The sequence below is a fragment of the Gymnoscopelus microlampas genome (genome assembly GCF_963454915.1).
Source record: "Gymnoscopelus microlampas genome assembly, chromosome: 6".
NCBI classification, from domain to species: domain Eukaryota; kingdom Metazoa; phylum Chordata; class Actinopteri; order Myctophiformes; family Myctophidae; genus Gymnoscopelus; species Gymnoscopelus microlampas.
In genome coordinates, this window is record NC_139943.1 from 12,565,090 (window position 1) to 12,586,663 (window position 21,574).

A 21,574-nucleotide genomic window follows, 5' to 3' on the forward strand; every position below is an offset into this window, starting at 1 on the left:
ACAGTCTGTTATCAAAAGACTGGAGGGTTTAAATGCTTAAATGCATAGTATGTAACGTTGCCTTTTGTTTACATAACAAAACCATAATGTTTTACCAATCTTTTCAATATATAGTAGCACTTATCAGCCACTGGAGTAGTGTGGTCAGTGGGGTTTACCTGCAGAAACACACAGCCCTTTTGCTGTGTTTTGGTGTTTCCACTGTTTGTTTGGGTTGCCCAAAAACGTCCCTGTCTACTTAGACAAACAGCGAAAACACCAAAACACCATAACAAGGTCTGCGTGTTTCTGCAGGTAAACACCACCACACTACTCCAGTGGCTGATGACTGCTGATAGATAGAGGGAAATTAAGGGTAAAAAAATATATATATTGTTTTATGCAAACATTTATAGATTAGCCCATTAAGACCTGAAGCCGATTCAACAAAATCTCTTCTAAATCCCGACAGTTTTCAAAAAAACTGTAGAGAAAATGTTGCTATCAATGGTTCTCAAACTTTTTCGTAATAGTCAAGGTATTTGGCCGCGGAGCCCCCAACTCAAAATATTTTGTTCCAGGGACCCCCCAGAAGCAAAGATTTGATTTAAAAATGTTCGCTTTAAAAGAATGTATATATTCACAGAATTGCAAAAAAAGATCAGATCTAGAGCTTGTAGATCTGACATTTTTGAATAGCTTAAGTGTCATGGTGGGGCGTACCTGGTGATGAGGAGTGCAGTGTCATGGTGCGTCGGGTGGCTGTCGTCCGGGGCGTTTTGCGTCTGCTGCCAGACGCAGAAGTTGTGGAGGGTGGTGGCGGCGTTGAAGTTCACTGTGGGCCCTTCCTGTGTCCAGGGGGGACAGAAACATGACACAGAAAGAATGTGACCGGAACGACCAAAGCGGGTCAACTGTGTGAAAGTGACCTGGCTGTGACATCACCGAAAGGGGTCTCGGGAATCAGCTGACATTGCAACGAATAAATAGGCTGAAGGCGCGTTCCCAACGAAAGATAAAATGTCTTTCTAGTCACTTGAATCGCTTCACTTTGGTCGCGGTGGTCAGCCATTGGTAAACGTGAGGCGAACGTCGCTTCACTTGGGATTTTCCAACTGGAGAGTGTGACAGAGTAGCTTGATTAATGTACTAATGTTACACAGTCATTGTATATTATGCTGTGACATGGAATCTAATATACCTGTGTTTATCTGTTTATCAGATGCTGTAAAGGGGAAGCTGCCTTGAAGCCTGAGGAGCTGATTAATGCTACATGGGGAGCAGCCTGGGTGGATTTTTGAATGCACGGGTTGGTTGATTGTAGCCATGGGTGGGGTCTGTTAGACTATATAAAGGAGAGCTGAAGGAGAGCTGGTCAGTTGAGTGTGGGCTGCCAAGGGGAGAGGCTGACACCTTACCTCTCTGTTAGTTATGTTCTGTTGAGTTTTGAGTTGTTTATTTCTTTTGTTATTTCACTTATTGTTGTCCAGGCCTGGAATAAATGATATTATTTTACCTGCAAGCCTGCCTCCTGGTCGATCCATGACATGAAAAGGGTTTTTCACTGACTAAAATGCCTATACACAATCCCACTTGGTAACAAATGGTGGCAGTGGTGGGATTGTAAAGCTTCCAAGGAGCAATAACAGTCAGTGGAAAAGCACCTAAAATGTCTCTACGAGGGCGTGGCCGACCGGGCAGACCTACCCGGCAAAACCCAGAGCCGTTCACCAAAAATGTTGAGGGACTAGAGGAGGAGATTGAGGAGGAGCCAGTCGCTGAGTCGGGGGAAGGAGGAGCCATGGCATCAGTGCTGACTGGTGAAGGCCAAGCAGTGGCAGACCAGCAGTTGAATCGAGAGCCAGAGGTTGAACAGCCTTCCGTAAGGCCGAAAGTGGCACCAGTGGAAATTCACAGCACAGCTGAGTTAAGTACTTCTCCTTACTCTTCACCGGAGACCCTTCCTTTTGGGCAACAATTTATGAATGAAATGCGAGAATTCATGTATAAGCAACAAAAACATGAGAAAATGCTGTTTGATGGGCTTGAAGATCTGAAATATGTTGTGTCTCAAAAATCCAAACAGGACTGGGTGACTGAAGAATCAGCCAGTCACCAGAGTCTGTTTGCCCTGCCCACTCCAGCTCAGCAACGTCAGCCGCCCAGCCATAGGACAACGCCGCAGCCTGCCCAGCCGGAGCAGCAGCAGCCCATCCACCGGTACGACAGAGCCAAGATTCCAAACTTCAGTGAGGGTGAAGACGTCGAAAGCTTCTTCATCCGCTTCGAGCGCATCGCCAGGACCTGGGGGTGGAATCATGACGAGTGGGCAGCTCGTGTCGTCACCCTCCTCACGGGCAAAGCTTTGGAGGCCTATGCCAGCATGGACGAGCAGCGGTCCCACCTCTATTCCGACATCAAAGCTGCTGTACTTGCCAAGTACGATGTGACCGAAGAGACCTACCGCCAACGATTCAGATCCAATACTCTACCAACAGGAGAGTCGACCAGGGAGACCTACAATAGGTTGAAGGGACTCTACCGAAGGTGGATGCGACCAGAGACCAAGACGAAGGAGCAGGTGGCCGAGACTTTGATCCTGGAACAGTACCTGCGTGTTCTCCGCCCAGATGTCCGAATGTGGGTGAAAGAGCATCAACCACAGACGGGGGAGGAAGCGGCAAAACTGGCTGAGAGGTATATGGCTGCACATCGGGAGCCACCTCGAGAGCCATTTCGACCCAACAAGGTGACTGTGGGGCAGGTTAAATCAGAGGGGTCCAAAGGTGATGAGGTTCTACCCAAGCGGGATACAGGGGGTGGGACAAGGTCTAACTATGGCACTGGGGCTCTGATCTGTTTCTATTGTCATCAACCAGGGCACAAGGCAGCTTTGTGTCCACTTAAAAAACCTAAAGAGGCTAATATGTGCTATGTTCCTAGACCAGAGTTTCAGCCCACTATGCAGATTTCAAGGGCCAAATCCCGATATTTAACCTCAGTTCTTGTTAACGGGCAGGATGCTGAAGCACTGTTAGATACAGGTAGTTCCCAGACACTGGTGAAAGCAAAGTTTGTAGATAATGAGTCTTTGAACTTTGGGGAACTAGTAGGTTTGGGGTGTGTTCATGGGAAAGAACAAATGTATCCTACTGCTGTTGTGAATATTGTGGTTGAGGGTCAAGCCTACATGATGAGGGTGGGGGTGGTTGATCAACTGTCATATGATGTCATTTTGGGGGATGATCTACCAGTTCTAACTAACCTTGTTCAGTCTGTACCCAAGTCATGTGCTATGGTTACTAGGTCTCAGTCCAAAGGTTTGCAACCCCTTCCTGACATCCACCCAGGTCTTTTTGAAGGTGGCACAAAGGTTAGGAAGGATAAACGGCAGCGCCGTCATGACAAGCATGTGGGGAAAGCAAGGGTGCAGGATCCAGTCTCGGTTGCTCCAGATCCTGAGACCACTCTGCTTGATCCACAGTGGCAAGTCCCTGACAACTTTAAGGAGCTGCAGAGATCAGATCCTTTGCTGCAACCTTTGTTTACTAAGGTATGTGAGGTAGATGGTGAACCTGTTAATGGAGCTAATCTCATTGGTGATAAATACATCCTCAAAGCTAACCTTTTGTACAATGCAGACAGTGAGGTACCGAGATTGGTTGTTCCTAAATCATTTCATCAGCTAATTCTAAATTTGGGACACCACATTCCGTGGGCAGGACATCTAGGCCAACAGAAAAGCTATGACAGAATCAGTCGGAGATTCTATTGGCCTAGACTCTATCAGGATGTTCAGGAGTACTGTAGGACATGTACAGAGTGTCAAAAAGTAGCACCAATTCGCAAATCAGATCGGGGACTGTTACAACCGTTACCAATCATTGGCACACCATTTGAGCGTATTGGTATGGACATAATTGGACCATTGGTTAAAAGTAGTTCTGGGCATCGATTCGCTCTTGTAATCTGTGATTATGCGACTAGATACCCAGAAGTATATCCATTACGCTCTACCCAAGTCAAACACGTGGTCCGATGTCTGATAGATCTGATTTCCCGAGTTGGTGTTCCTGTGGAAATATTAACTGACCAGGGTGCTAATTTCATGTCAACTCTGATGAAAATGTTGTACAAGCAGCTAGGCATCACAGGCATTAGAACTACACCTTATCATCCCGAAACTGATGGGTTGGTTGAACGTTTTAATGGTACACTGAAAAGCATGCTAAAAAAGTTTGTGGATGAGACGGGTAGGGATTGGGATAAATGGATTCCTTTCCTCCTTTTTGCATACAGAGAGGTTCCACAGGCTTCGACTGGTTTTTCCCCTTTTGAGTTGGTTTATGGCAGACAGGTTAGGGGGCCCCTGGACGTACTCAAGGAAAGTTGGGTGGCTGGAGAGCCAGCCCAGTGCAGTGTTGCGTCCTACATCCTCCAAATGCGAGACAAGTTGGAAAAGATGAGACACCTGGCCCAAGAACACCTGAGAGAGGCCCAAACCAAGCAAAAGGTGTGGTATGACAAACATGCTAGAGAGAGAGAACTGAAACCTGGGCAGAAGGTATTGTTACTGCTTCCTTCCGGTACATCTAAGTTACTTGCTAAATGGCAAGGCCCTTATATTGTGTCTAGAAAAGTGGGACCAGTAACTTATGAAATCCTGTGCCCAGAAAGGAAACGCCAGAGGCAAATTTTGCATGTTAACCTGCTAAGAGTGTTCAAGGAGAGAGATGTTATCCCACCAGCAAAACCAGTGATGATGGTGCGGGTAGCAGAGGATGGAGATGATGATGAGTCTGACATGGAACCAGTTCGACCTCAAGGGGGTGCCATTGAGGCTCCTGAACATCTGAGTGAGGAGCAACAACAACAGCTGACTCAGGTGCAGAAGTCGTTCCTTCCTCTCTTCCAGGAGAGACCAGGACACACAGAGGTTATCAGTCATGACATTGTTCTGAAGGTTCCTACACCAATCCGGCAGAGGCCCTACCGTGTTCCTGAGAGAATGGTGGAGTCATTGAGGAAGGAGGTAGCAACCATGTTGGAAATGGGCATAATAGAGCCTTCAAAAAGTGAGTGGTCAAGTCCTGTTCTTTTGGTTCCAAAGAAAGATGGAAGTGTTCGATTTTGCACAGACTTTCGTAAATTGAACACTGTTTCCTGTTTTGACTCTTATCCAATGCCCAGAATCGACGAACTGCTTGAAAGGTTAGGCAAAGCTAAATACATGACCACATTAGACCTTTGTAAGGGATATTGGCAGGTCCCACTTACCACTGCTTGTCGACCATATACAGCTTTTCGTGCACCTACTGGCTTGTATCAGTATACTGTGATGCCTTTTGGTCTTCATGGGGCACCTGCTACATTTCAGAGACTCATGGACATTGTTTTATCTGATTGTGGACAATATGCAGCAGCATATCTTGATGATGTTATAATCTACAGTGAGTCATGGCAAGAGCATCTCCATCATCTTCAGCAGGTCCTTCAGAAGCTTCAGACAGCAGGGTTAACCATCAACCAAAAGAAATGCTCGTGGGCACAGGAGGAGGTAAAATACCTGGGGTACCGCATCGGGCATGGTCACATCAAGCCGCTGGTGGAGAAGTTGGAGACCATCCGAGGAATACCAAGACCGCAAACCAAGAGGCAAGTAAGGTCATTCCTTGGCTTAATTGGCTGGTATAGAAGATTCGTGCCTCATTTTGCCACACTGGCTACACCAATAACTAATCTCACTAAGAAGACTACTTCCTCCCATCTTCAGTGGACTGAAGAATGTGAGGAAGCCTTTAGAAAGTTAAAGGAATTGTTATGTCAAGATCCTGTCCTGAAGAGCCCTGATTTCAATAATAAGTTTCTTGTACAAGTGGATGCTTCTGATGTTGGCTTAGGTGCTGTTTTAGCCCAAGGAGAGCCTGGAGAAGAGAGGCCCATTCTGTTTCTGAGCAGGAAGCTCTTCGACAGAGAAAGAAAGTACTCTACTATCGAGAAGGAGGGTCTCGCCATAAAGTGGGCAGTGGATTCCCTCAGATATTATCTGCTCGGACGAGAGTTCATGCTTCAAACCGACCATCGAGCCCTGAAGTGGATGCATTCCATGCAGAGTCAAAACTCAAGAATACTGCGCTGGTGTCTGGCTCTTCAGCCATACCGCTTTATTATTGAGTACTGTCCAGGTAGTAGAAACATCATTGCTGACTATCTGTCACGTGTACCAGGTATGCACAACCCAGAAGGAGAGGGGGTAAGAAATGTGACAGAGTAGCTTGATTAATGTACTAATGTTACACAGTCATTGTATATTATGCTGTGACATGGAATCTAATATACCTGTGTTTATCTGTTTATCAGATGCTGTAAAGGGGAAGCTGCCTTGAAGCCTGAGGAGCTGATTAATGCTACATGGGGAGCAGCCTGGGTGGATTTTTGAATGCACGGGTTGGTTGATTGTAGCCATGGGTGGGGTCTGTTAGACTATATAAAGGAGAGCTGAAGGAGAGCTGGTCAGTTGAGTGTGGGCTGCCAAGGGGAGAGGCTGACACCTTACCTCTCTGTTAGTTATGTTCTGTTGAGTTTTGAGTTGTTTATTTCTTTTGTTATTTCACTTATTGTTGTCCAGGCCTGGAATAAATGATATTATTTTACCTGCAAGCCTGCCTCCTGGTCGATCCATGACATGAAAAGGGTTTTTCACTGACTAAAATGCCTATACACAATCCCACTTGGTAACAGAGAGAAAATACAGACGCAACGGAACGCTTTGTTTGCGTCGCCCCGATGCAATGTGTGCAATGTACGCAATCGTGCCGTTCTAACAAATACTTTATCTTGCGGTGGGAACACACCTACACAATAGGGTCATTTTGCATTAAATAACAAAGCTAAGCACAGCAAGCCAGTGAAGCCACCTCAACCTGAACTCATTTGCAGGTGGCTAACTAGCCGGCTACAGTATACCTTTTTTTTCCCCTTCTTTTTTTTGACAAAGGGAACCTCAAGACTGACAAGGCAGCCAGTGTCCTCTTAAAATAGGCCTCACAGAGAAAAGGCCCAGGCCAGGGACACCTGCGCTGACGTCAGCCATATTGCAGCATTGTGTGTGTGTGTGTGTGTGTGTGTGTGTGTGTGTGTGTGTGTGTGTGTGTGTGTGTGTGTGTGTGTGTGTGTGTGTGTGTGTGTGTGTGTGTGTGTGTGTGTGTGTGTGTGTGTGTGTGTGTGTGTGTGTATGCGAGCATCTGTGTGTGTGTGTGTGTGTGTGTGTGTGTGTGTGTGTGTGTGTGTGTGTGTGTGTGTGTGTGTGTGTGTGTGTGTGTGTGTGTGTGTGTGTGTGTGTGTGTGTGTGTGTGTGTGTGTGTGTGTGTGTGTGTGTGTGTGTGTGTGTGTGCATGTGTGCATGCACGTGCGGGGACTCACCTGTTCATTGTGGATGACGACCAGCTTGACGATCACAACGTTGATGAGGTTGCCGACGCTGGGGTCCTTGTACACAGCTGCAACCTGTAACAACACAAACACACAGACAAGAAATGCACACCTCCACTATAATCTAAAAAACAGCACAGGGGGAGGGAGAGAGAGAGAGAGAGAGAGAGAGAGGGCTAGGATAATTGGTAACTCAGTACTTGGAATGAGAGTGCAGGCCTCGCCTGTGCACCACAGGGCTTAATCAAAATGGCAACAGTTCATTGGAGAAAGAGAGAGAAAAATAATATCTTCATTCCTTCTGGGAAAAGTTTAATCAACAGGGATTAAGCACAATTACGGTTCCCCTATATGCACCTTCGGAAAGAAAAGGGAAATAATAATAAGGAAATGAAAGCCTGACCCAGCAGCAACTAATGTGACATTTCTGCAAAAAAGCTGGAACTGGGCGCCCCACTGTGAAGACAAGAAACCGCCCCTTTGTATATTTTCTTCCCCTCCCTCCCCCCCACCCTCTCTCGTTTCTCTCGTTCACCCCTGTCGCAGTCGGTCAGCGGGCTCCTGGGGCCATGCGCAGCCCTCTGACAGGAACTCATTAGCCCACTATAAACATTTAGCTTGTCTTTAGCCTGGAGGGGAGACGAGGCGCAGCGCAGTGCTCGCTCGCTCGCTCTGGAAAAGCCGTGGGTTGGGAGGTATACGGGACACTTGAAGGATGTTTCGCCTTGATTGAGCTCAAATCCTAACTTTTAACTTCACAAACACTATGCCTAACCCTAACCTTAACCCTAACCTCACAGAAATAATGCCTAAGCCTAACCTCAAACCCTGTCCGCCTGGGCGAAACACCTGGGAAAGACATCCTCCCTGGATGCAACACCATGGACTGGGGGGGGGCGGGGGGGGTCCGTGCGTGGCTTCTTGTCCATTTGTAGCAACGGACCTACTCTTGAGTTTACTACTTCAAAAGAGTGAGAAACACCACGGGCACAACAGCTTCAAGGATCTCATTCCCCCCCAGATTCGGCACAAACATGGGCGATGAATTAATTCTACTATTATGCCACGAAAATGTGGAATACCCTACCACCAGCCATCAAAAACTGTGACTCCGGCCCGGACCGCTGTCGTAGCGCTCCGGGCACCTACGCTAATGTTGCCTGACAGTGCGTCGCGGGTTCGAATCCCGATCCTGACGGCCTTTGCTGCATGCAGGTCACTCCCCATCTCTCTCTCCCCATTTCCTGTCAGCCTACTGTCCTATCAATGATAATGGCCCAAAAATAAATCCTTCAAAAAACTAAGTGTGACTCCTTACCCTCCTTCCAATCCACCACCTGTCTGCAATTTGCAACTGGACCTAGAAGTCTTCCAGCTTGCCAAAAGAAATGACCCCCCACTGTTTCCACAATGGAAACAACAAGCCCTCAGGGATTTTTGTGTTATCCTTTTAGCATTATTGTTGTATACTGTAACTGTACCTCTTTTTTGAAAACTGTTAATAAAGTATTCAATCAAAACCCAACCTGCACCCCAATAATGTGTGATCGATGGTTGAAGTGAGGTAGCCACATTCTCACCCACACGGCCAAGTCACGGTTGAATCCTCAATGTTGTAATGTAACTCAGAGAGTGTACAAATGGAACCAAATGGACCAGTAAGGGTCCATTTGGTTCCATGTGTACACGCTCTGAGTTACAAATGGATAAAACACTGAGGGGATTTGTGAAAGCCTGTAGAGCTTACACACACACAAACGTACACACACATTTCCCTTGCACTTTTTTCTTCTCTAATTTCTACATCTTTCTCCCTTGCTTCCCATCTCTCTCTCTCTCTCTCTCTCTCTCTCTCTCTCTCTCTCTCTCTCTCTCTCTCTCTCTCTCTCTCTCTCTCTCTCTCTCTCTCTCTCTCTCTCTCTCTCTCTCTCTCCCCCTCTCTCTCTCTCTCTCCCTCTCTCCCTCTCTCTCTCTCTCAGTCAGTCACCGGCGTAAACAAAGTGACATCATCATATTTGGAGAAGTGACAGACCCCTCTCTATTAACCCGACCGAGAGAGAGAGAGAGAGAGAGAGACCACCAGACTCCACTGGCCGGGCATGGCCGCCTGGCACTGTGGTCGGTTCATGCTGTCACCATGACGACCAGGGATCAGGCCTGGCTGATTTCCCTGTCCTGCCTCAAATGTCTCCGTCTGGCCGAGTGGGTCTCTGCACTGAGCCTAAAGCTGATTGATTCAGCAGCGTGTGTGTGTGTGTGTGTGTGTGTGTGTGTGTGTGTGTGTGTGTGTGTGTGTGTGTGTGTGTGTCAGCATGGGAAAACGAGTGGCACACTCGCTGTAGCTTATCAACCTCCCTTAAGGATAACATTGGAAGAAATAAGACCATGACCAGAATAACTTAATCTATAAATGTTTACATAACAGAAAACGTTAGAATTAGACATTAAAAGGTTAGGTTAAGGGGCTTAGGGTTGTTTTTGTGCCTAGATTTATACGTAGTTGCGTGCCGTAGATCTGTTATGTTTCTGTCTACTTTTCAGCTATTTACAATGCCGTCCTAACGTTTTAATGTCCTCGCAAGTATTGTAATACAAACGTGTGTGTGTGTGTGTGTATGCGTGTGCGCCCGTGCGTGTGTGTGCGTGCGTGTCAGCATGGGAAGACGAGCGGCACACTCACTGTAGCTTATCAACCTTCCTTAAGGATAACAGTGCATTGACAATCATTACTCCTCTATAGGTTAATGAGTGTTGTGACCATTCAGTCTACAGACAGGCTGACAGACAGGCAGGCAGGCAGGCAGGCAGGCAGGCAGGCAGGCAGGCAGGCAGGCAGGCAGGCAGGCAGGCAGGTAGACAGACAGACAGACAGACAGACAGACAGACAGACAGACAGACAGACAGACAGACAGACAGACAGACAGACAGACAGACAGACAGACATGGGTCCAGTGCAGCCCACAGCATATCATGTACACAATGTACACGGGGACAGACCAAACAACTGTGACATCGCTGCTGTCGGGCGGTAACCTATTATCTCCATATTTTTATGTTTTTTTCTTCCGTAAATGAATGCCCTATTTCGTCACACTACAACGTGACACAACAGCAGCAAAAGTAGACGATCTATAAACTTGTAGATCTGCAATTTTTTGCGCTTTTTGCATTTGAATTCTGAAAAATATCAGTTTTCCACCCGAGAGCAACAATATCCTACTTTCTTTTGTGCTGGGCACAAAAGATGGGATAAGCTGTGGGTCCCACAGTCACCGTCATAGAGGTCAGAGGTCAGAGTTCAGGTATACACATATGAAATCACATTCAGATGTGTGCTTCTTCCACTGCACCTCTATGCAAGCGTCAAGCTTACAACTGCACAGACTTAGAGATGAAGCTGCAATCCATACATTTCATGTCCTACCAGGGATTTTGAACCCGGATCTACTGCATTGGGGGAACAAACTTCTACCGCTATTCCAAGACAGAAGCCCTGCTTGGCCAGGTGATAACTACGCTTACGAGCTTGTGGCAGTACTACTTGTCAACCAGTAGGTGTCCTACTACCCGACACCAGGGTCTGAATGGAAAAGTGGGGAGACCACCTCCAACCACTGCAGATGCACTAGTTGCACTGATTGGTAAAAAACGGAATTGTATTCATTAAAATAAAAAGAAATTCATATTCTTTCAACGTAAAATGAAATAATAATTTTAAAGGAACAATATTTTACTTACTACTGACATGATTGTTAGGATGTAGTGCTCGAGGTTGCGTCCGTGGTGCCGCGTCATCTTGGCGTCGGCCGTCACCATCAGCTCCACGTAGCGCGGGTAGGACAGGAAGCGCTTGCGGCGGCTCGGGGATCTGGGGCGAGCGTCGGTGGAGTTGGTTCCGTGGCTATGATGATGATCGTCTATGGCTCCCCCCACGTGATCCATCTCCTCCGCCATGGTTCTGCTGCTGCTCCCTAAGGTCACTGGCCTGGTGTTAGGCTCATCTGCTTGGGGAAACAAAGGAGATATACATTAAGGAGGTATAAGGGAGAAACAGTGGGACTCAATTATGAATTAATTAATTAATTAAGTCAATCAATCAATCAATCAATCACTAGAGACGCTAGTCTGATACTTTATCTATTGTTGTTTTTTAACCACTTGGACCCACAAATCCCTATTCTGGGAATGTCATAATAGGCGAACATTCAGCGAAAATATAGGATTGCGATGTGAGCTCGTAGATCTGCAATCCTGGAATAGCTAAGGTATAACATGTGCCATGTGCGCGTAATCACGTGAAATCTAGTATCCCTATTTCTGGGGCAAATATTCAGCGGAAATAGCCAATTTACAATCTAGATTTTGTACAGGATGAAAAAGGGAGAGGGCCTAGTATAGAGCCCTCTCAGGGTAACACACATGTGAATAATATGAATAATTATGATTATAATCAACTTCAGATGAACCATGATAATTATACTAATAACTTTATGTATATAGCACATTTCAAAGCATGGCTTGAAAAAGCTTTCACAGGAAACAAAAGAAAGCAAGTAAAAAGTATCATCGTGGCAAAAAAAAGAATAAGGCCAGTGCAACTTTAACAGCAAATATGACAAATATGGCATTTCATGAGTGATCATGGTACACACACACACACACACACCCCCCCCCCCCCCCCCCCCCACACACACACACACACACACACATCTACACAGCAAAAGGCAGTGCTCTCTCGGCTTAGCTGCATTCCTGTGACATAACACAAGAGTACTGGACTTTGGGGGGAAAAAAGCCAACATAAATTGTCGTGTCATTCCAATGCTTAGAAAAACAGTTGTACCGACTGACACGGGGTCACTGGCGAGCTTTGAGGCTAAGGGTTTTTGCGGGCCAGGCCAAGCCGCCGCACTCCCTAATGGCTGAACACAGCCCTACACACTCCCTAATGGCTGAACACAGCCTACACACTCCCTAATGGCTGAACACAGGCCTAATCTACAGTTGATTTAGTTGACTAAAATGTATTTTGGCGGGCCTTGATGGCGTCGTAATGGCTGATTTTACACTTAGTTGCGTGCTGAAAATAGCCGATATACAAGCTCCCAACGCGTCGCAGCGCGGCGCGTTGTGAGCTTGTAGATCTGCTATTTTCAGAGTGTAACACAACACCCGAGCGCAACCAAACATGGTTGAATGAATGAATGGATTGTCTTTTAGTTCTACTGGATCTCTGGATCTCTTCTCCACTAGTCCCTACCTAACATTTTCGTCTAGTTTTGTCAATATATTTAGTCTTAGTTTTAGTCATCGGAGCTTTATGACATTTTTATTTTGTTTTCGTCAGTGAAAAAAGGTAGTCGACGTCAACATTTTTCGTCAAAGTTTTAGTAGACAAAATCAACACTGCTACACACTCCCTAATGGCTGAACACAGCCTACAACACCGGTAGTTCTCAAACCTTTTCGTGTAGAGCACCACCAAATTGATATATATTTGGCCGTGGACCCCCCATCTGAAAATGTTTTGTGCCAGAAGAGAAGATTTATGTTTTAAAAAAATCTAAATTATTCAAAAGTTTCCAAACATTTTCAATATTTAAAAAAAAATTAACGTATAAATTGAGAAAGTGGTGAAAATAATTGTGCTGCTGTATTAACACATTTTGCTGGGAACCCCCTGGGACCCTACCATGGACCCCACTCTGAGAACCACTGGGCTAAAACAAACTGAGAAAATCCCACGGTGACGTTTTACTAACTATGCCCCCTGGTCACTGAAGCCCCCCGCAACCCCCCCCCCCCCTCCCCTCCCTGTGCGTACTCCATGTGGGAACATAACACAAAAAAACCTCCTTGAAAACAAACCCTCCCACGCGACCACTGACAGTATATTACACAAAGTTAAAGGGAATGTATGCCATTTGCACCGAAATGCTGTTAATCAAAAGTTCAAGAACGCCTCGAGGCCGATACTTTTCTATTTCCAGGTCGTGGGTGAACGCCTTTAACGACATTCTGAAGAAGATGAAGGAAGAAGAGAGTAATGTGCTACGCCTGGGCCGCTGGCGCAGGCTTCCAACCCCTTTTTCTCTCTCTCTCTCTCTCTTTCAGGTGGACTCTCAGCTGAGCCGCACGTGTCGAGCAAACCTGGCCGAGCAATGAGAGGAGGATTCCTTTTCTTTTTTTTACCCTTGACAGGGTTACAGGGAAGAAAGGAAAGACTGCGAGGAACAGAGAAGACAGAGCGACTCATTCTATAGGAACAGAGAGAAAGACAAGAAAAGCGCCCCGAGGACAACCTGTAAAGGTGAAGGGAGCGGAGGACTTAATTACATGTGTTTATGTTGTCTGTGCACACCGATGTTTCCTGAGATTGCTAGGCTGAGAAAGAGACCTTTTGAGAAAGAGGAGCCTTGGGTAGGAATGGGGGGAGGGGTGGGGGGGACATGGGGGAGGAGAGGGGTTTAGCGGAGACCTTCTTTACTTTCCACTCAAGGCGAGCTCCAAAAGAAAAAGGTCATATTGTTTAGTAGACACAGCTGCAGGGAAGTCTATTCCTGCCCGAGCAGCAGCCCTACTAGCAGAAACTCACGGAAAGGATGTTTCTCTGTTGAGAAATAGCCTCATCAGCAACATCGCAAAACATAATCCTCGGAAAATAAAAGAACTTCAGCCAAAAGACTAACAATGCGTTAGCATGCACGGTGCCAGATTTGCCAGGTATAACTTTATGTTGAATAGGCCCGTCATCAGCACTGTAAGACATCAGTACATAAGCATGCAGAGCGCTGTGCTGTCCAGATCTATGCTGATTTATGGCCAGGATTTGTAATATTTGCTGCTGTCTCACAGCTGCACGGGAGGGAAGACAGATCTCACCAGCTACCAGACCATTGCGTCCAATAAGGGGGAGATGAAGAGAAAGCAAAGCACGGCACAATAGAATGCAATTACACACAAGCAGCTATTCAAAGAATAAACAAATTATGAAAGAATATACTCAAGTAAATTCCATGGGGAATCATGCATTAAATCACTATGTACACCCAGTCTCTTGGTGGATGTCAGTCTTTCAACGGGTTGGTTATGCCACACTGCAATTAAAGACTGGGGCTTTAAGACCTTCAGATGCCCCGGCACCACCTTTAGGCTACAACATCTTGGAAGTGCTCCCATTTTTCGGAGCAGGAAAAGCTGACAGATGGAACAGGCATTAGTTCAGAGAGGTATAAAAGGTGATGGCACAGAGACAACAAGTGTGAAAAAAAAGAAAAATACTTCCACAGTTTTAGGAGCCAGGCATACTTCAGATGAGTCTGTCATCGCACACAACAAACCCCATCCTCGCCTTTGGATAACCCAGTCATCCTGAAATGTCCCCATTGTCTCCGGAACTCTCAATCTTTCCAGAGTCAGACAGAGAGAGATTGTGTGTGTGTGACTTGTTAAGCCAGAGGGGGGGAAAAAAAGTAGGAAGGCGACAAGGAAAACTTGACGAGTGCTGCGAGATCGTTGAAGCGATGCCCCCCCCCCTCCCCCCTCCCCCCACACCCGCAAGGGAGCGGAACGTGACTCGCTGCCACCATGGCACATGACCGCTGCTGCTGCTCCTGCCGCCGTGAGGCCCTGCCCCTCGTGCCAGCTCCAGCTACCCGTGTTAGCGGCGCCAAGCCGGTCCGTGCCCATGCACACCGCCCAGGCAGCCTCTGGGCCAGAAGAAGGGGCTTGTAATTTTCAGAGAAAGAAAGAAAAAAAAGAATCTCTCTTTGGGGCCAAAGAACCGCTCTAAACCCCTGAAACAGACTCATCACTGCAGACAGTCCGACATCAAAGGGATTATCAAAGCACAGAAAGGGCTCTGATGCATCGACTTAAGTGTTAAGACCCACAAAAGGAGGGTGTAAGTTGAAAAAGAGGAGGAGGAGGATGAGGTTGGAAATATGGGCACTGTAATAATAGCCTTTAAATCAGCTCAGATTAGCCAAACACAACCTTTACCCAAATCGCCTTAGGTTCAAATCCCCGCCTTTCAGTGAGGAGTAACCTGCTACTTACACGGTGAAAAGACAACGCTAACCGCTTATGACCAGCTGTTCACACAAGGACCTGACATCACTGACTGGGCACCGTCACATAAGATATCTTTATACAGTATTTACATTCTGGAGTAATAGTACTCAACCCATGCCAACACCAAATGCATTCAAATAATTTGAGAAACTTGCAAAATGTTAACCCATTAAGAGTTCTCAAGCTTTTTCGTGCCAAGGACCCCAAAATTGATATATATTTGACCGCGGACCACAATCTGAAAATGTTTTGTGCCAGGGACCGCCCAGAAGAGAAGATTTGTGTTAAAAAATACAAAATGATTGAAAATGTTTCAAACACTTTAAAGATTTTTCAAAAATGTTCAAAGCAGATGAACAAGCTCGTAGCACTGCACGAAGTGACACGTTTTGAGCATGTATATCTGCTATTTTTGAATAGCCAACTAAAATCTAAAATGCCATGGTTTTAATGGGTTAATGCGCAGGAGTCAATTTCAACGCCGGTCCAAGTTAGCTAAGAGCAGTTGAGGCGTAACAGCGGACAATAAAATGAGCTATGCTTCGCACATGTATTGTAACCTCTATAAATGTGGCATTTGCGCTTGGCATCACTTTATACGCAGCTGAATAACGCCCAAACCAAACTCATTTTTCTGGTCCAGTGCCTGCCAGACTTGCAAACATGCTGAGGCGTACATTATGATTTAATAAAAACAAACTAAATATAAATTATGTTTATATCCCCACTCAATAAGAGATTTTATTGCTCACGGACGTCCAGCAACAAGCAAACACAAGATTCTTTGAACAGCCGCCAAGATTTAGTTGGCACGATGATGTATGTATTCCTGTTTATGCAATCAATCATTGGTTGGCGACTTCATGCGTTTGTTTTTGCTAGAGCCCACACATGTAAAGCCAAATTATTTCATCAGGTTTTCCATATAGATTAAAGAGTCTATTTACCTCTTAAACCCTATACTTAATTGACCGGGGTCCCCCAATGCCCTATACTAGGGCCACTCCTTTCCCCCCTCCAAAACAGTCACTCTACAAGTGTAGATCTGCTATTTTTCTCAGAATGATTGCCCCCAGAATAGGGGGGGGGGGGGGGGGCGGCGGGGCGCTAGGGTTCATGTGGTTAATCCTTGACTTCCAGTGGTCTCGGTCCAGCCTTCACTTCTCCGTCTAAAGTATCAGTGCCAGAAGCAGCCCAACAACAATGGGGAACATGCGTTGCATTGTAAAGCTAATTAACATTCTTTTACAATAGCCCGCTGAGAGTTAAAATGTCCGCTCCTCGGGGGGCCAATTAAATTAGACAGTGTACCTTACATTGAGTATAGGTAAATGCTTGGGTCCTTTGCGAGGTCAGAGACTGCTTATGGTACTTTAATGGACACTACAATACCGTTGAGTGGAAAACATGCCCTGTCCCCCGCAGACACAAGCACAATTAAGCAGAATCCTGTGGCCAGACAAAGAGGAGAACAGGCTGCTAATTGTTGATGCTGAAGAAGGGTTTTAAAATGTGAAGTGGCATGACTTTTGACCCCATGGGAAGATGGTGGGGCTTTGTAGACTTGCAGTGGCTCTTGGCTGGTTTGTTATTCTGAGTCCACTCCAAAGGCTGGCTAAAGACAGCTGGGGGGGGGGGGGCAGGGGGGGCTGGAGAATGGAGCCACTGGCCACTTCAGGGGAATGCAACAATACGTGTGGTTTTGGGAAAAGAAAGCAAAATGCAATTGTTACTGTATGCTCCCAGAGTTAAATGAACACTCGGGAAATGCAGTGTGTTCCTAAGATGTATCCTCTATAGTGAGGTGGTGGCTGGTCATTCAGTTGAAGTATCCTTTTGTAAACAACCACAAGCAGAGAACAGGAATGACAGCATGGCCGTATGGTCATACAGTCATCATGCGATAAAGAGAAAGATACAATTTCACAAGCACACATTACCTACTGTATGATTACAAAGAACAATCAAGCAATAGCAATAAGATCATGTCAGATGAGCAGCACATGGCGTCACAAACATTACGTATATATGCACAACAAACCAAAATGTATCTATATGCACTAATCTACGGTTGTTACGGCCCTATGTGGCCTCATTCTGTGTTGTAAACCTCTCTGAGTGTTTTCAGTGCCCCATGGTAATTGGAGGGTGGAGTGGCATGGTGTCTGGAGACACACCTGGGCACAAACAATCTATAATGCACAAGTATATCTACCTCAAATATACCATAAATTCCATAACAACAGCAAGTCCTTGTCTGGTAAAATAATAACTGCAAAGTAGCCTGCATTTCTATAGTGCCTTTCAATGTGCATTACATTCACCCACTCACTCACTCACTTGATCACTCACTCATGCACGCACGCACACACACACACACACACACACACACACACACACACACACACACACACACACACACACACACACACACACACACACACACACACACACACACACACACACACACACACACACACACACACACACACACACACACACACACACACACACACACACACACAGTGATGTTAAACCGTTTTCTTCTCATTTATAAATGAGAAGAGAACGTTAAAAAGAGACGTTAACTTTATTCACGTTTGAGCGAGGGACTCACCTCCCATAATACACTGATCTACAAGCTGTTAAGGCGTTTGCGATGCAAAGCGCTGTAAGCTTGCAGATCTGTTCTTTTCTGACGTGTGACGCCGTTGAACTCTGTACTACTGTATACTCCAGAGCTCTCACCACGGTGGTGCGCTTCCCGTTGGATGTTCCGGTTCGCCTTTTATGATGTTAAATGGGCCGTGGACCAATGCAAACGGGGCATACATGAATGCACTTTTGATTTACGCACAGGTGGGATTCATAATTTGACACACCTGTGTGATGTGCACAAATCAAGGCTTAACATTCGCACTTAGGCCTTTTACTAAAAGAAACTACACTCAAATATTGACGGAAATGTACTAACTGCATGGTGAACGAGGCCCAGTGTCTTGCTAAAAGGCACTTCGACACGGCCAGGAGCAGCCAGGGATCAAACCGGAAATCTTTGGGTTTCCAGTCGCTCAATATGCTGCATTTCAGTGATATTTAATGATTTAAACCTACCTATTATTTTAAGACCTGAAGCAGACTCGGCAAAATGCCTGCGTTCTAAATCAGTAACTCACACTTTGTCAATATAAGGCCAACATAAGGCCACACACAAAGTTCAAAACGAGAGAGGCACAGAAGTTTGCATGCTATACATTTAGAAATAGAAATGTGCAGACATCGACAAAGCAAAGCCTGCAGCTCTGAATCCCAGGTTGCCAGATGATGGACGGCCAAATACCCAGGGCGATGACACTGATGATCCAGCAGCCAGCTCTTATAGCCAACCCTGCATCAGTGTGTGTGTGTGTGTGTGTGTGTGTGTGTGTGTGTGTGTGTGTGTGTGTGTGTGTGTGTGTGTGTGTGTGTGTGTGTGTGTGTGTGTGTGTGTGTGTGTGTGTGTGTGTGTGTGTGTGGGGGGGCTGTCCCTCGTCTGTCTGTCGCCATGCACCTCTCACCTCTGGCTGTCACCCATGCCTCCGTGACAGTCCCTTGTCACTCAATTCACCCAAACTATACCAGTCAGCCCCCTGCCTATCTGTCTGTCTGTCTGTCTGTCTAGAATGCCCAGACAGTTGAACAGAAAATAGCCCGGCTGGTATTTGTTACGGGAACTCCGCCGGAGACAACACAACTACACTGGGTTCAGCGTGGCTGAAGTTACCAGGTCAGGCGGGACACATGAGTGCTATTACAGTTGTTGTGTAAAGCTGCCCAGGCCCTCTGCCTCGCCCTGCCCTGTCCTGTCCTGCCCGGTCCTGTCCAAGGATGTCTGTTATGCTCGAGTCAGATGACAAAATAGAACAGTTGTGTATATTTAGTTTAGCTTGTATAATTCGGTTCACGCGGTGTTATGAAGTCCGGGGTAATAATGAGAGGACCACGGTGTGCACCATGGCTAGATAAAAAAGACCTTCATGAGCATTTTAAATCGATTTGCCAACTGACAGGCCAAAAAGATATTCAAAACAACTGTATGGTGATGTATAAAACCCGGCATACTTGGCCCGACTAACTCGACCATTTATCAGTTGTTAAAGTCTAAAGCAGCGGTTCTCCAAGTTCCTTGAGGGGGTTCAAAATGTACCCTTACAAGTCTGTAACTCTGACGGCATACAAATGGAACCAAATAGACCCTAACATTCTATTATACTGTCAGAGTTAAGGGGGGCTCCTTGAAATTGAAAAGTTTGAGAACCACTCAAGCTCATAGCGTATATTTGCTATTTGTGGGGGTCCTTGACATGAAAAAAAAACTCTGATATAGGAACATAAGTTTAAAAAAAAAACATTTGTAGAATCCGCAGAAGTAAAGATTTGAGTTACAAATGTTTGCTTTAAAAATATATATACATATTCCAAGATTTGCACAAACTTTCAAGATTAAAAAAAATAGCATAGTAATAGCTATGAGCTTGTATATCTGCTATTTTTGAATAGCCCAAAGAAAAAAGTTTGAGAACCACTGGTGTAAAGAAAAGATTGGTCCCATTCAGAAGTGTGATCAAAAGAGAAGAATTTGGGGTACAGGAGAGGCCAGGGGTATAAAGTGCCCACTCGACCAGTATGGAGACTGGGGTTCCTCCACAGTGCATCTGGTTTGGTTTTGTTCGCTTCCAACCGAAGCTGACAGGGGGGTTTATTATGTTCTACTACTGGCAACTATACAGGTTGGAGTGCCCTGCCTGTTCAGCAAGGGAGTAGAACGTGGGAAGGATAGCAGCGTGTTCCTGTATGCATGTACACCAACCCACCATTACACCCTCCTCCTCCCACTGAAACTCCTCACAGTCAGGTGAAAAATAAAAAACAGCCACGGCTGGCGACTGACTCCATGATGTGTATTGGAGGAGACATGTGGTTGTCTCTACTCTACACCCTCCCCAGGCCAACAAGTGTGTGGGGGGGGGGGGGGGCTAACAACAACTGAGACCAAAGTATTTGTAGTTCATTGTTCGAGGGGGAATTAGCATGAGGACATTTTTTTAAAACAACGAAACCGATTCTACAAATGTCTTCTAAATCCTAACAGTTTTCTGAAACACTTCTGTTGCTATAATATCAGTGGTTCTCAAACTTTTTCATGTCAAGGACCCCCAAAATTACATCGACCCCCATCTCAACAAAAAGAAATGTTCCAGGGACCCCCCCAGAAGCAAAGATTTGAGTTACAAATGTTCGCTTTAAAAATATATATATTCAAAGATTTTTCAAATATAGCAGATCTACAAGCTCATAGCACTGCTATTTGTTGAAATCAAATAAAAGAGAGAGAAGAGATTTCATTTCAGTTCGCTTATAAATATTCAGAGCCAAGTGGTGGGTGAGAAGAAGGCTACTTTAGGAGACGCAGGTGTAGAGGAAAAGAAGGGCTGACAGTCAGTGGGAGTCAGTTGAGAACAGGCTGTGGGGCCGCTGCCAGGCTTGTGAGTGAGCCCGTTGGGCAGGCAGTGCACATGCAGTGCAGGCCAGTATAGTAATACTGCTGTCTGTGCTGCCTCGCCTCTCACACATGAAACAAGAAGCCCCGCTCTGCTCTATCTATCTGTCTCCTGCTCTGCTCGCTCAGCGATTTCCCACCAAACAATCTGAGGGACATTTCATCCGACCGCCGGGGCCAGGAGATGACACGCATTCTCAGACACACCGATAAGCCTGGAGCTGTGCACGTGCACGTGTTGCAAGTGTGCACTCACGCGTGTGTGTGTGCATGTGTGTGTGTGCACACACACCCACAGATGCAGTATCATTCAGTGCATGCACACAAAACACACAAAGCTAACCTTTTTCTTCTTTTTGTTTTTTGCCTAGCAACAAAAGATGCTTCCTGGAACAGGGGGGTGTTGTTGGGGGAGGGTGTTGTTCGGCCCCGTCCAGGGGGGGGCGGCGGCCGAGAGGGGGGCCCTAAGCCTTGTGGAGCCAACTGACATCCCGATGCCCCAACACCACCCCGAGCCAGACCCTAAAGGTGAGAGAGGTTGTCTGAACGATC

The 21,574-nt window shown here is 46.2% G+C and overlaps 1 protein-coding gene across 1 annotated transcript in view; it reads right to left on the minus strand.

The window, feature by feature from the left end:
- LOC311047672 (A disintegrin and metalloproteinase with thrombospondin motifs 20) overlaps window positions 1–21,574 on the minus strand; it is a 159,128-nt gene that overhangs the window by 121,342 nt on the left and 16,212 nt on the right. Inside the window, exons 4-6 of the mRNA XM_084060470.1 lie at window positions 11,149–11,411; window positions 7,402–7,485; window positions 703–827 (exon numbers count right to left, since the gene is read on the minus strand). Of these exons, the coding sequence (XP_083916596.1) occupies window positions 703–827; window positions 7,402–7,485; window positions 11,149–11,411 (472 nt within the window). The remainder of the gene's footprint in view (window positions 1–702; window positions 828–7,401; window positions 7,486–11,148; window positions 11,412–21,574) is intronic.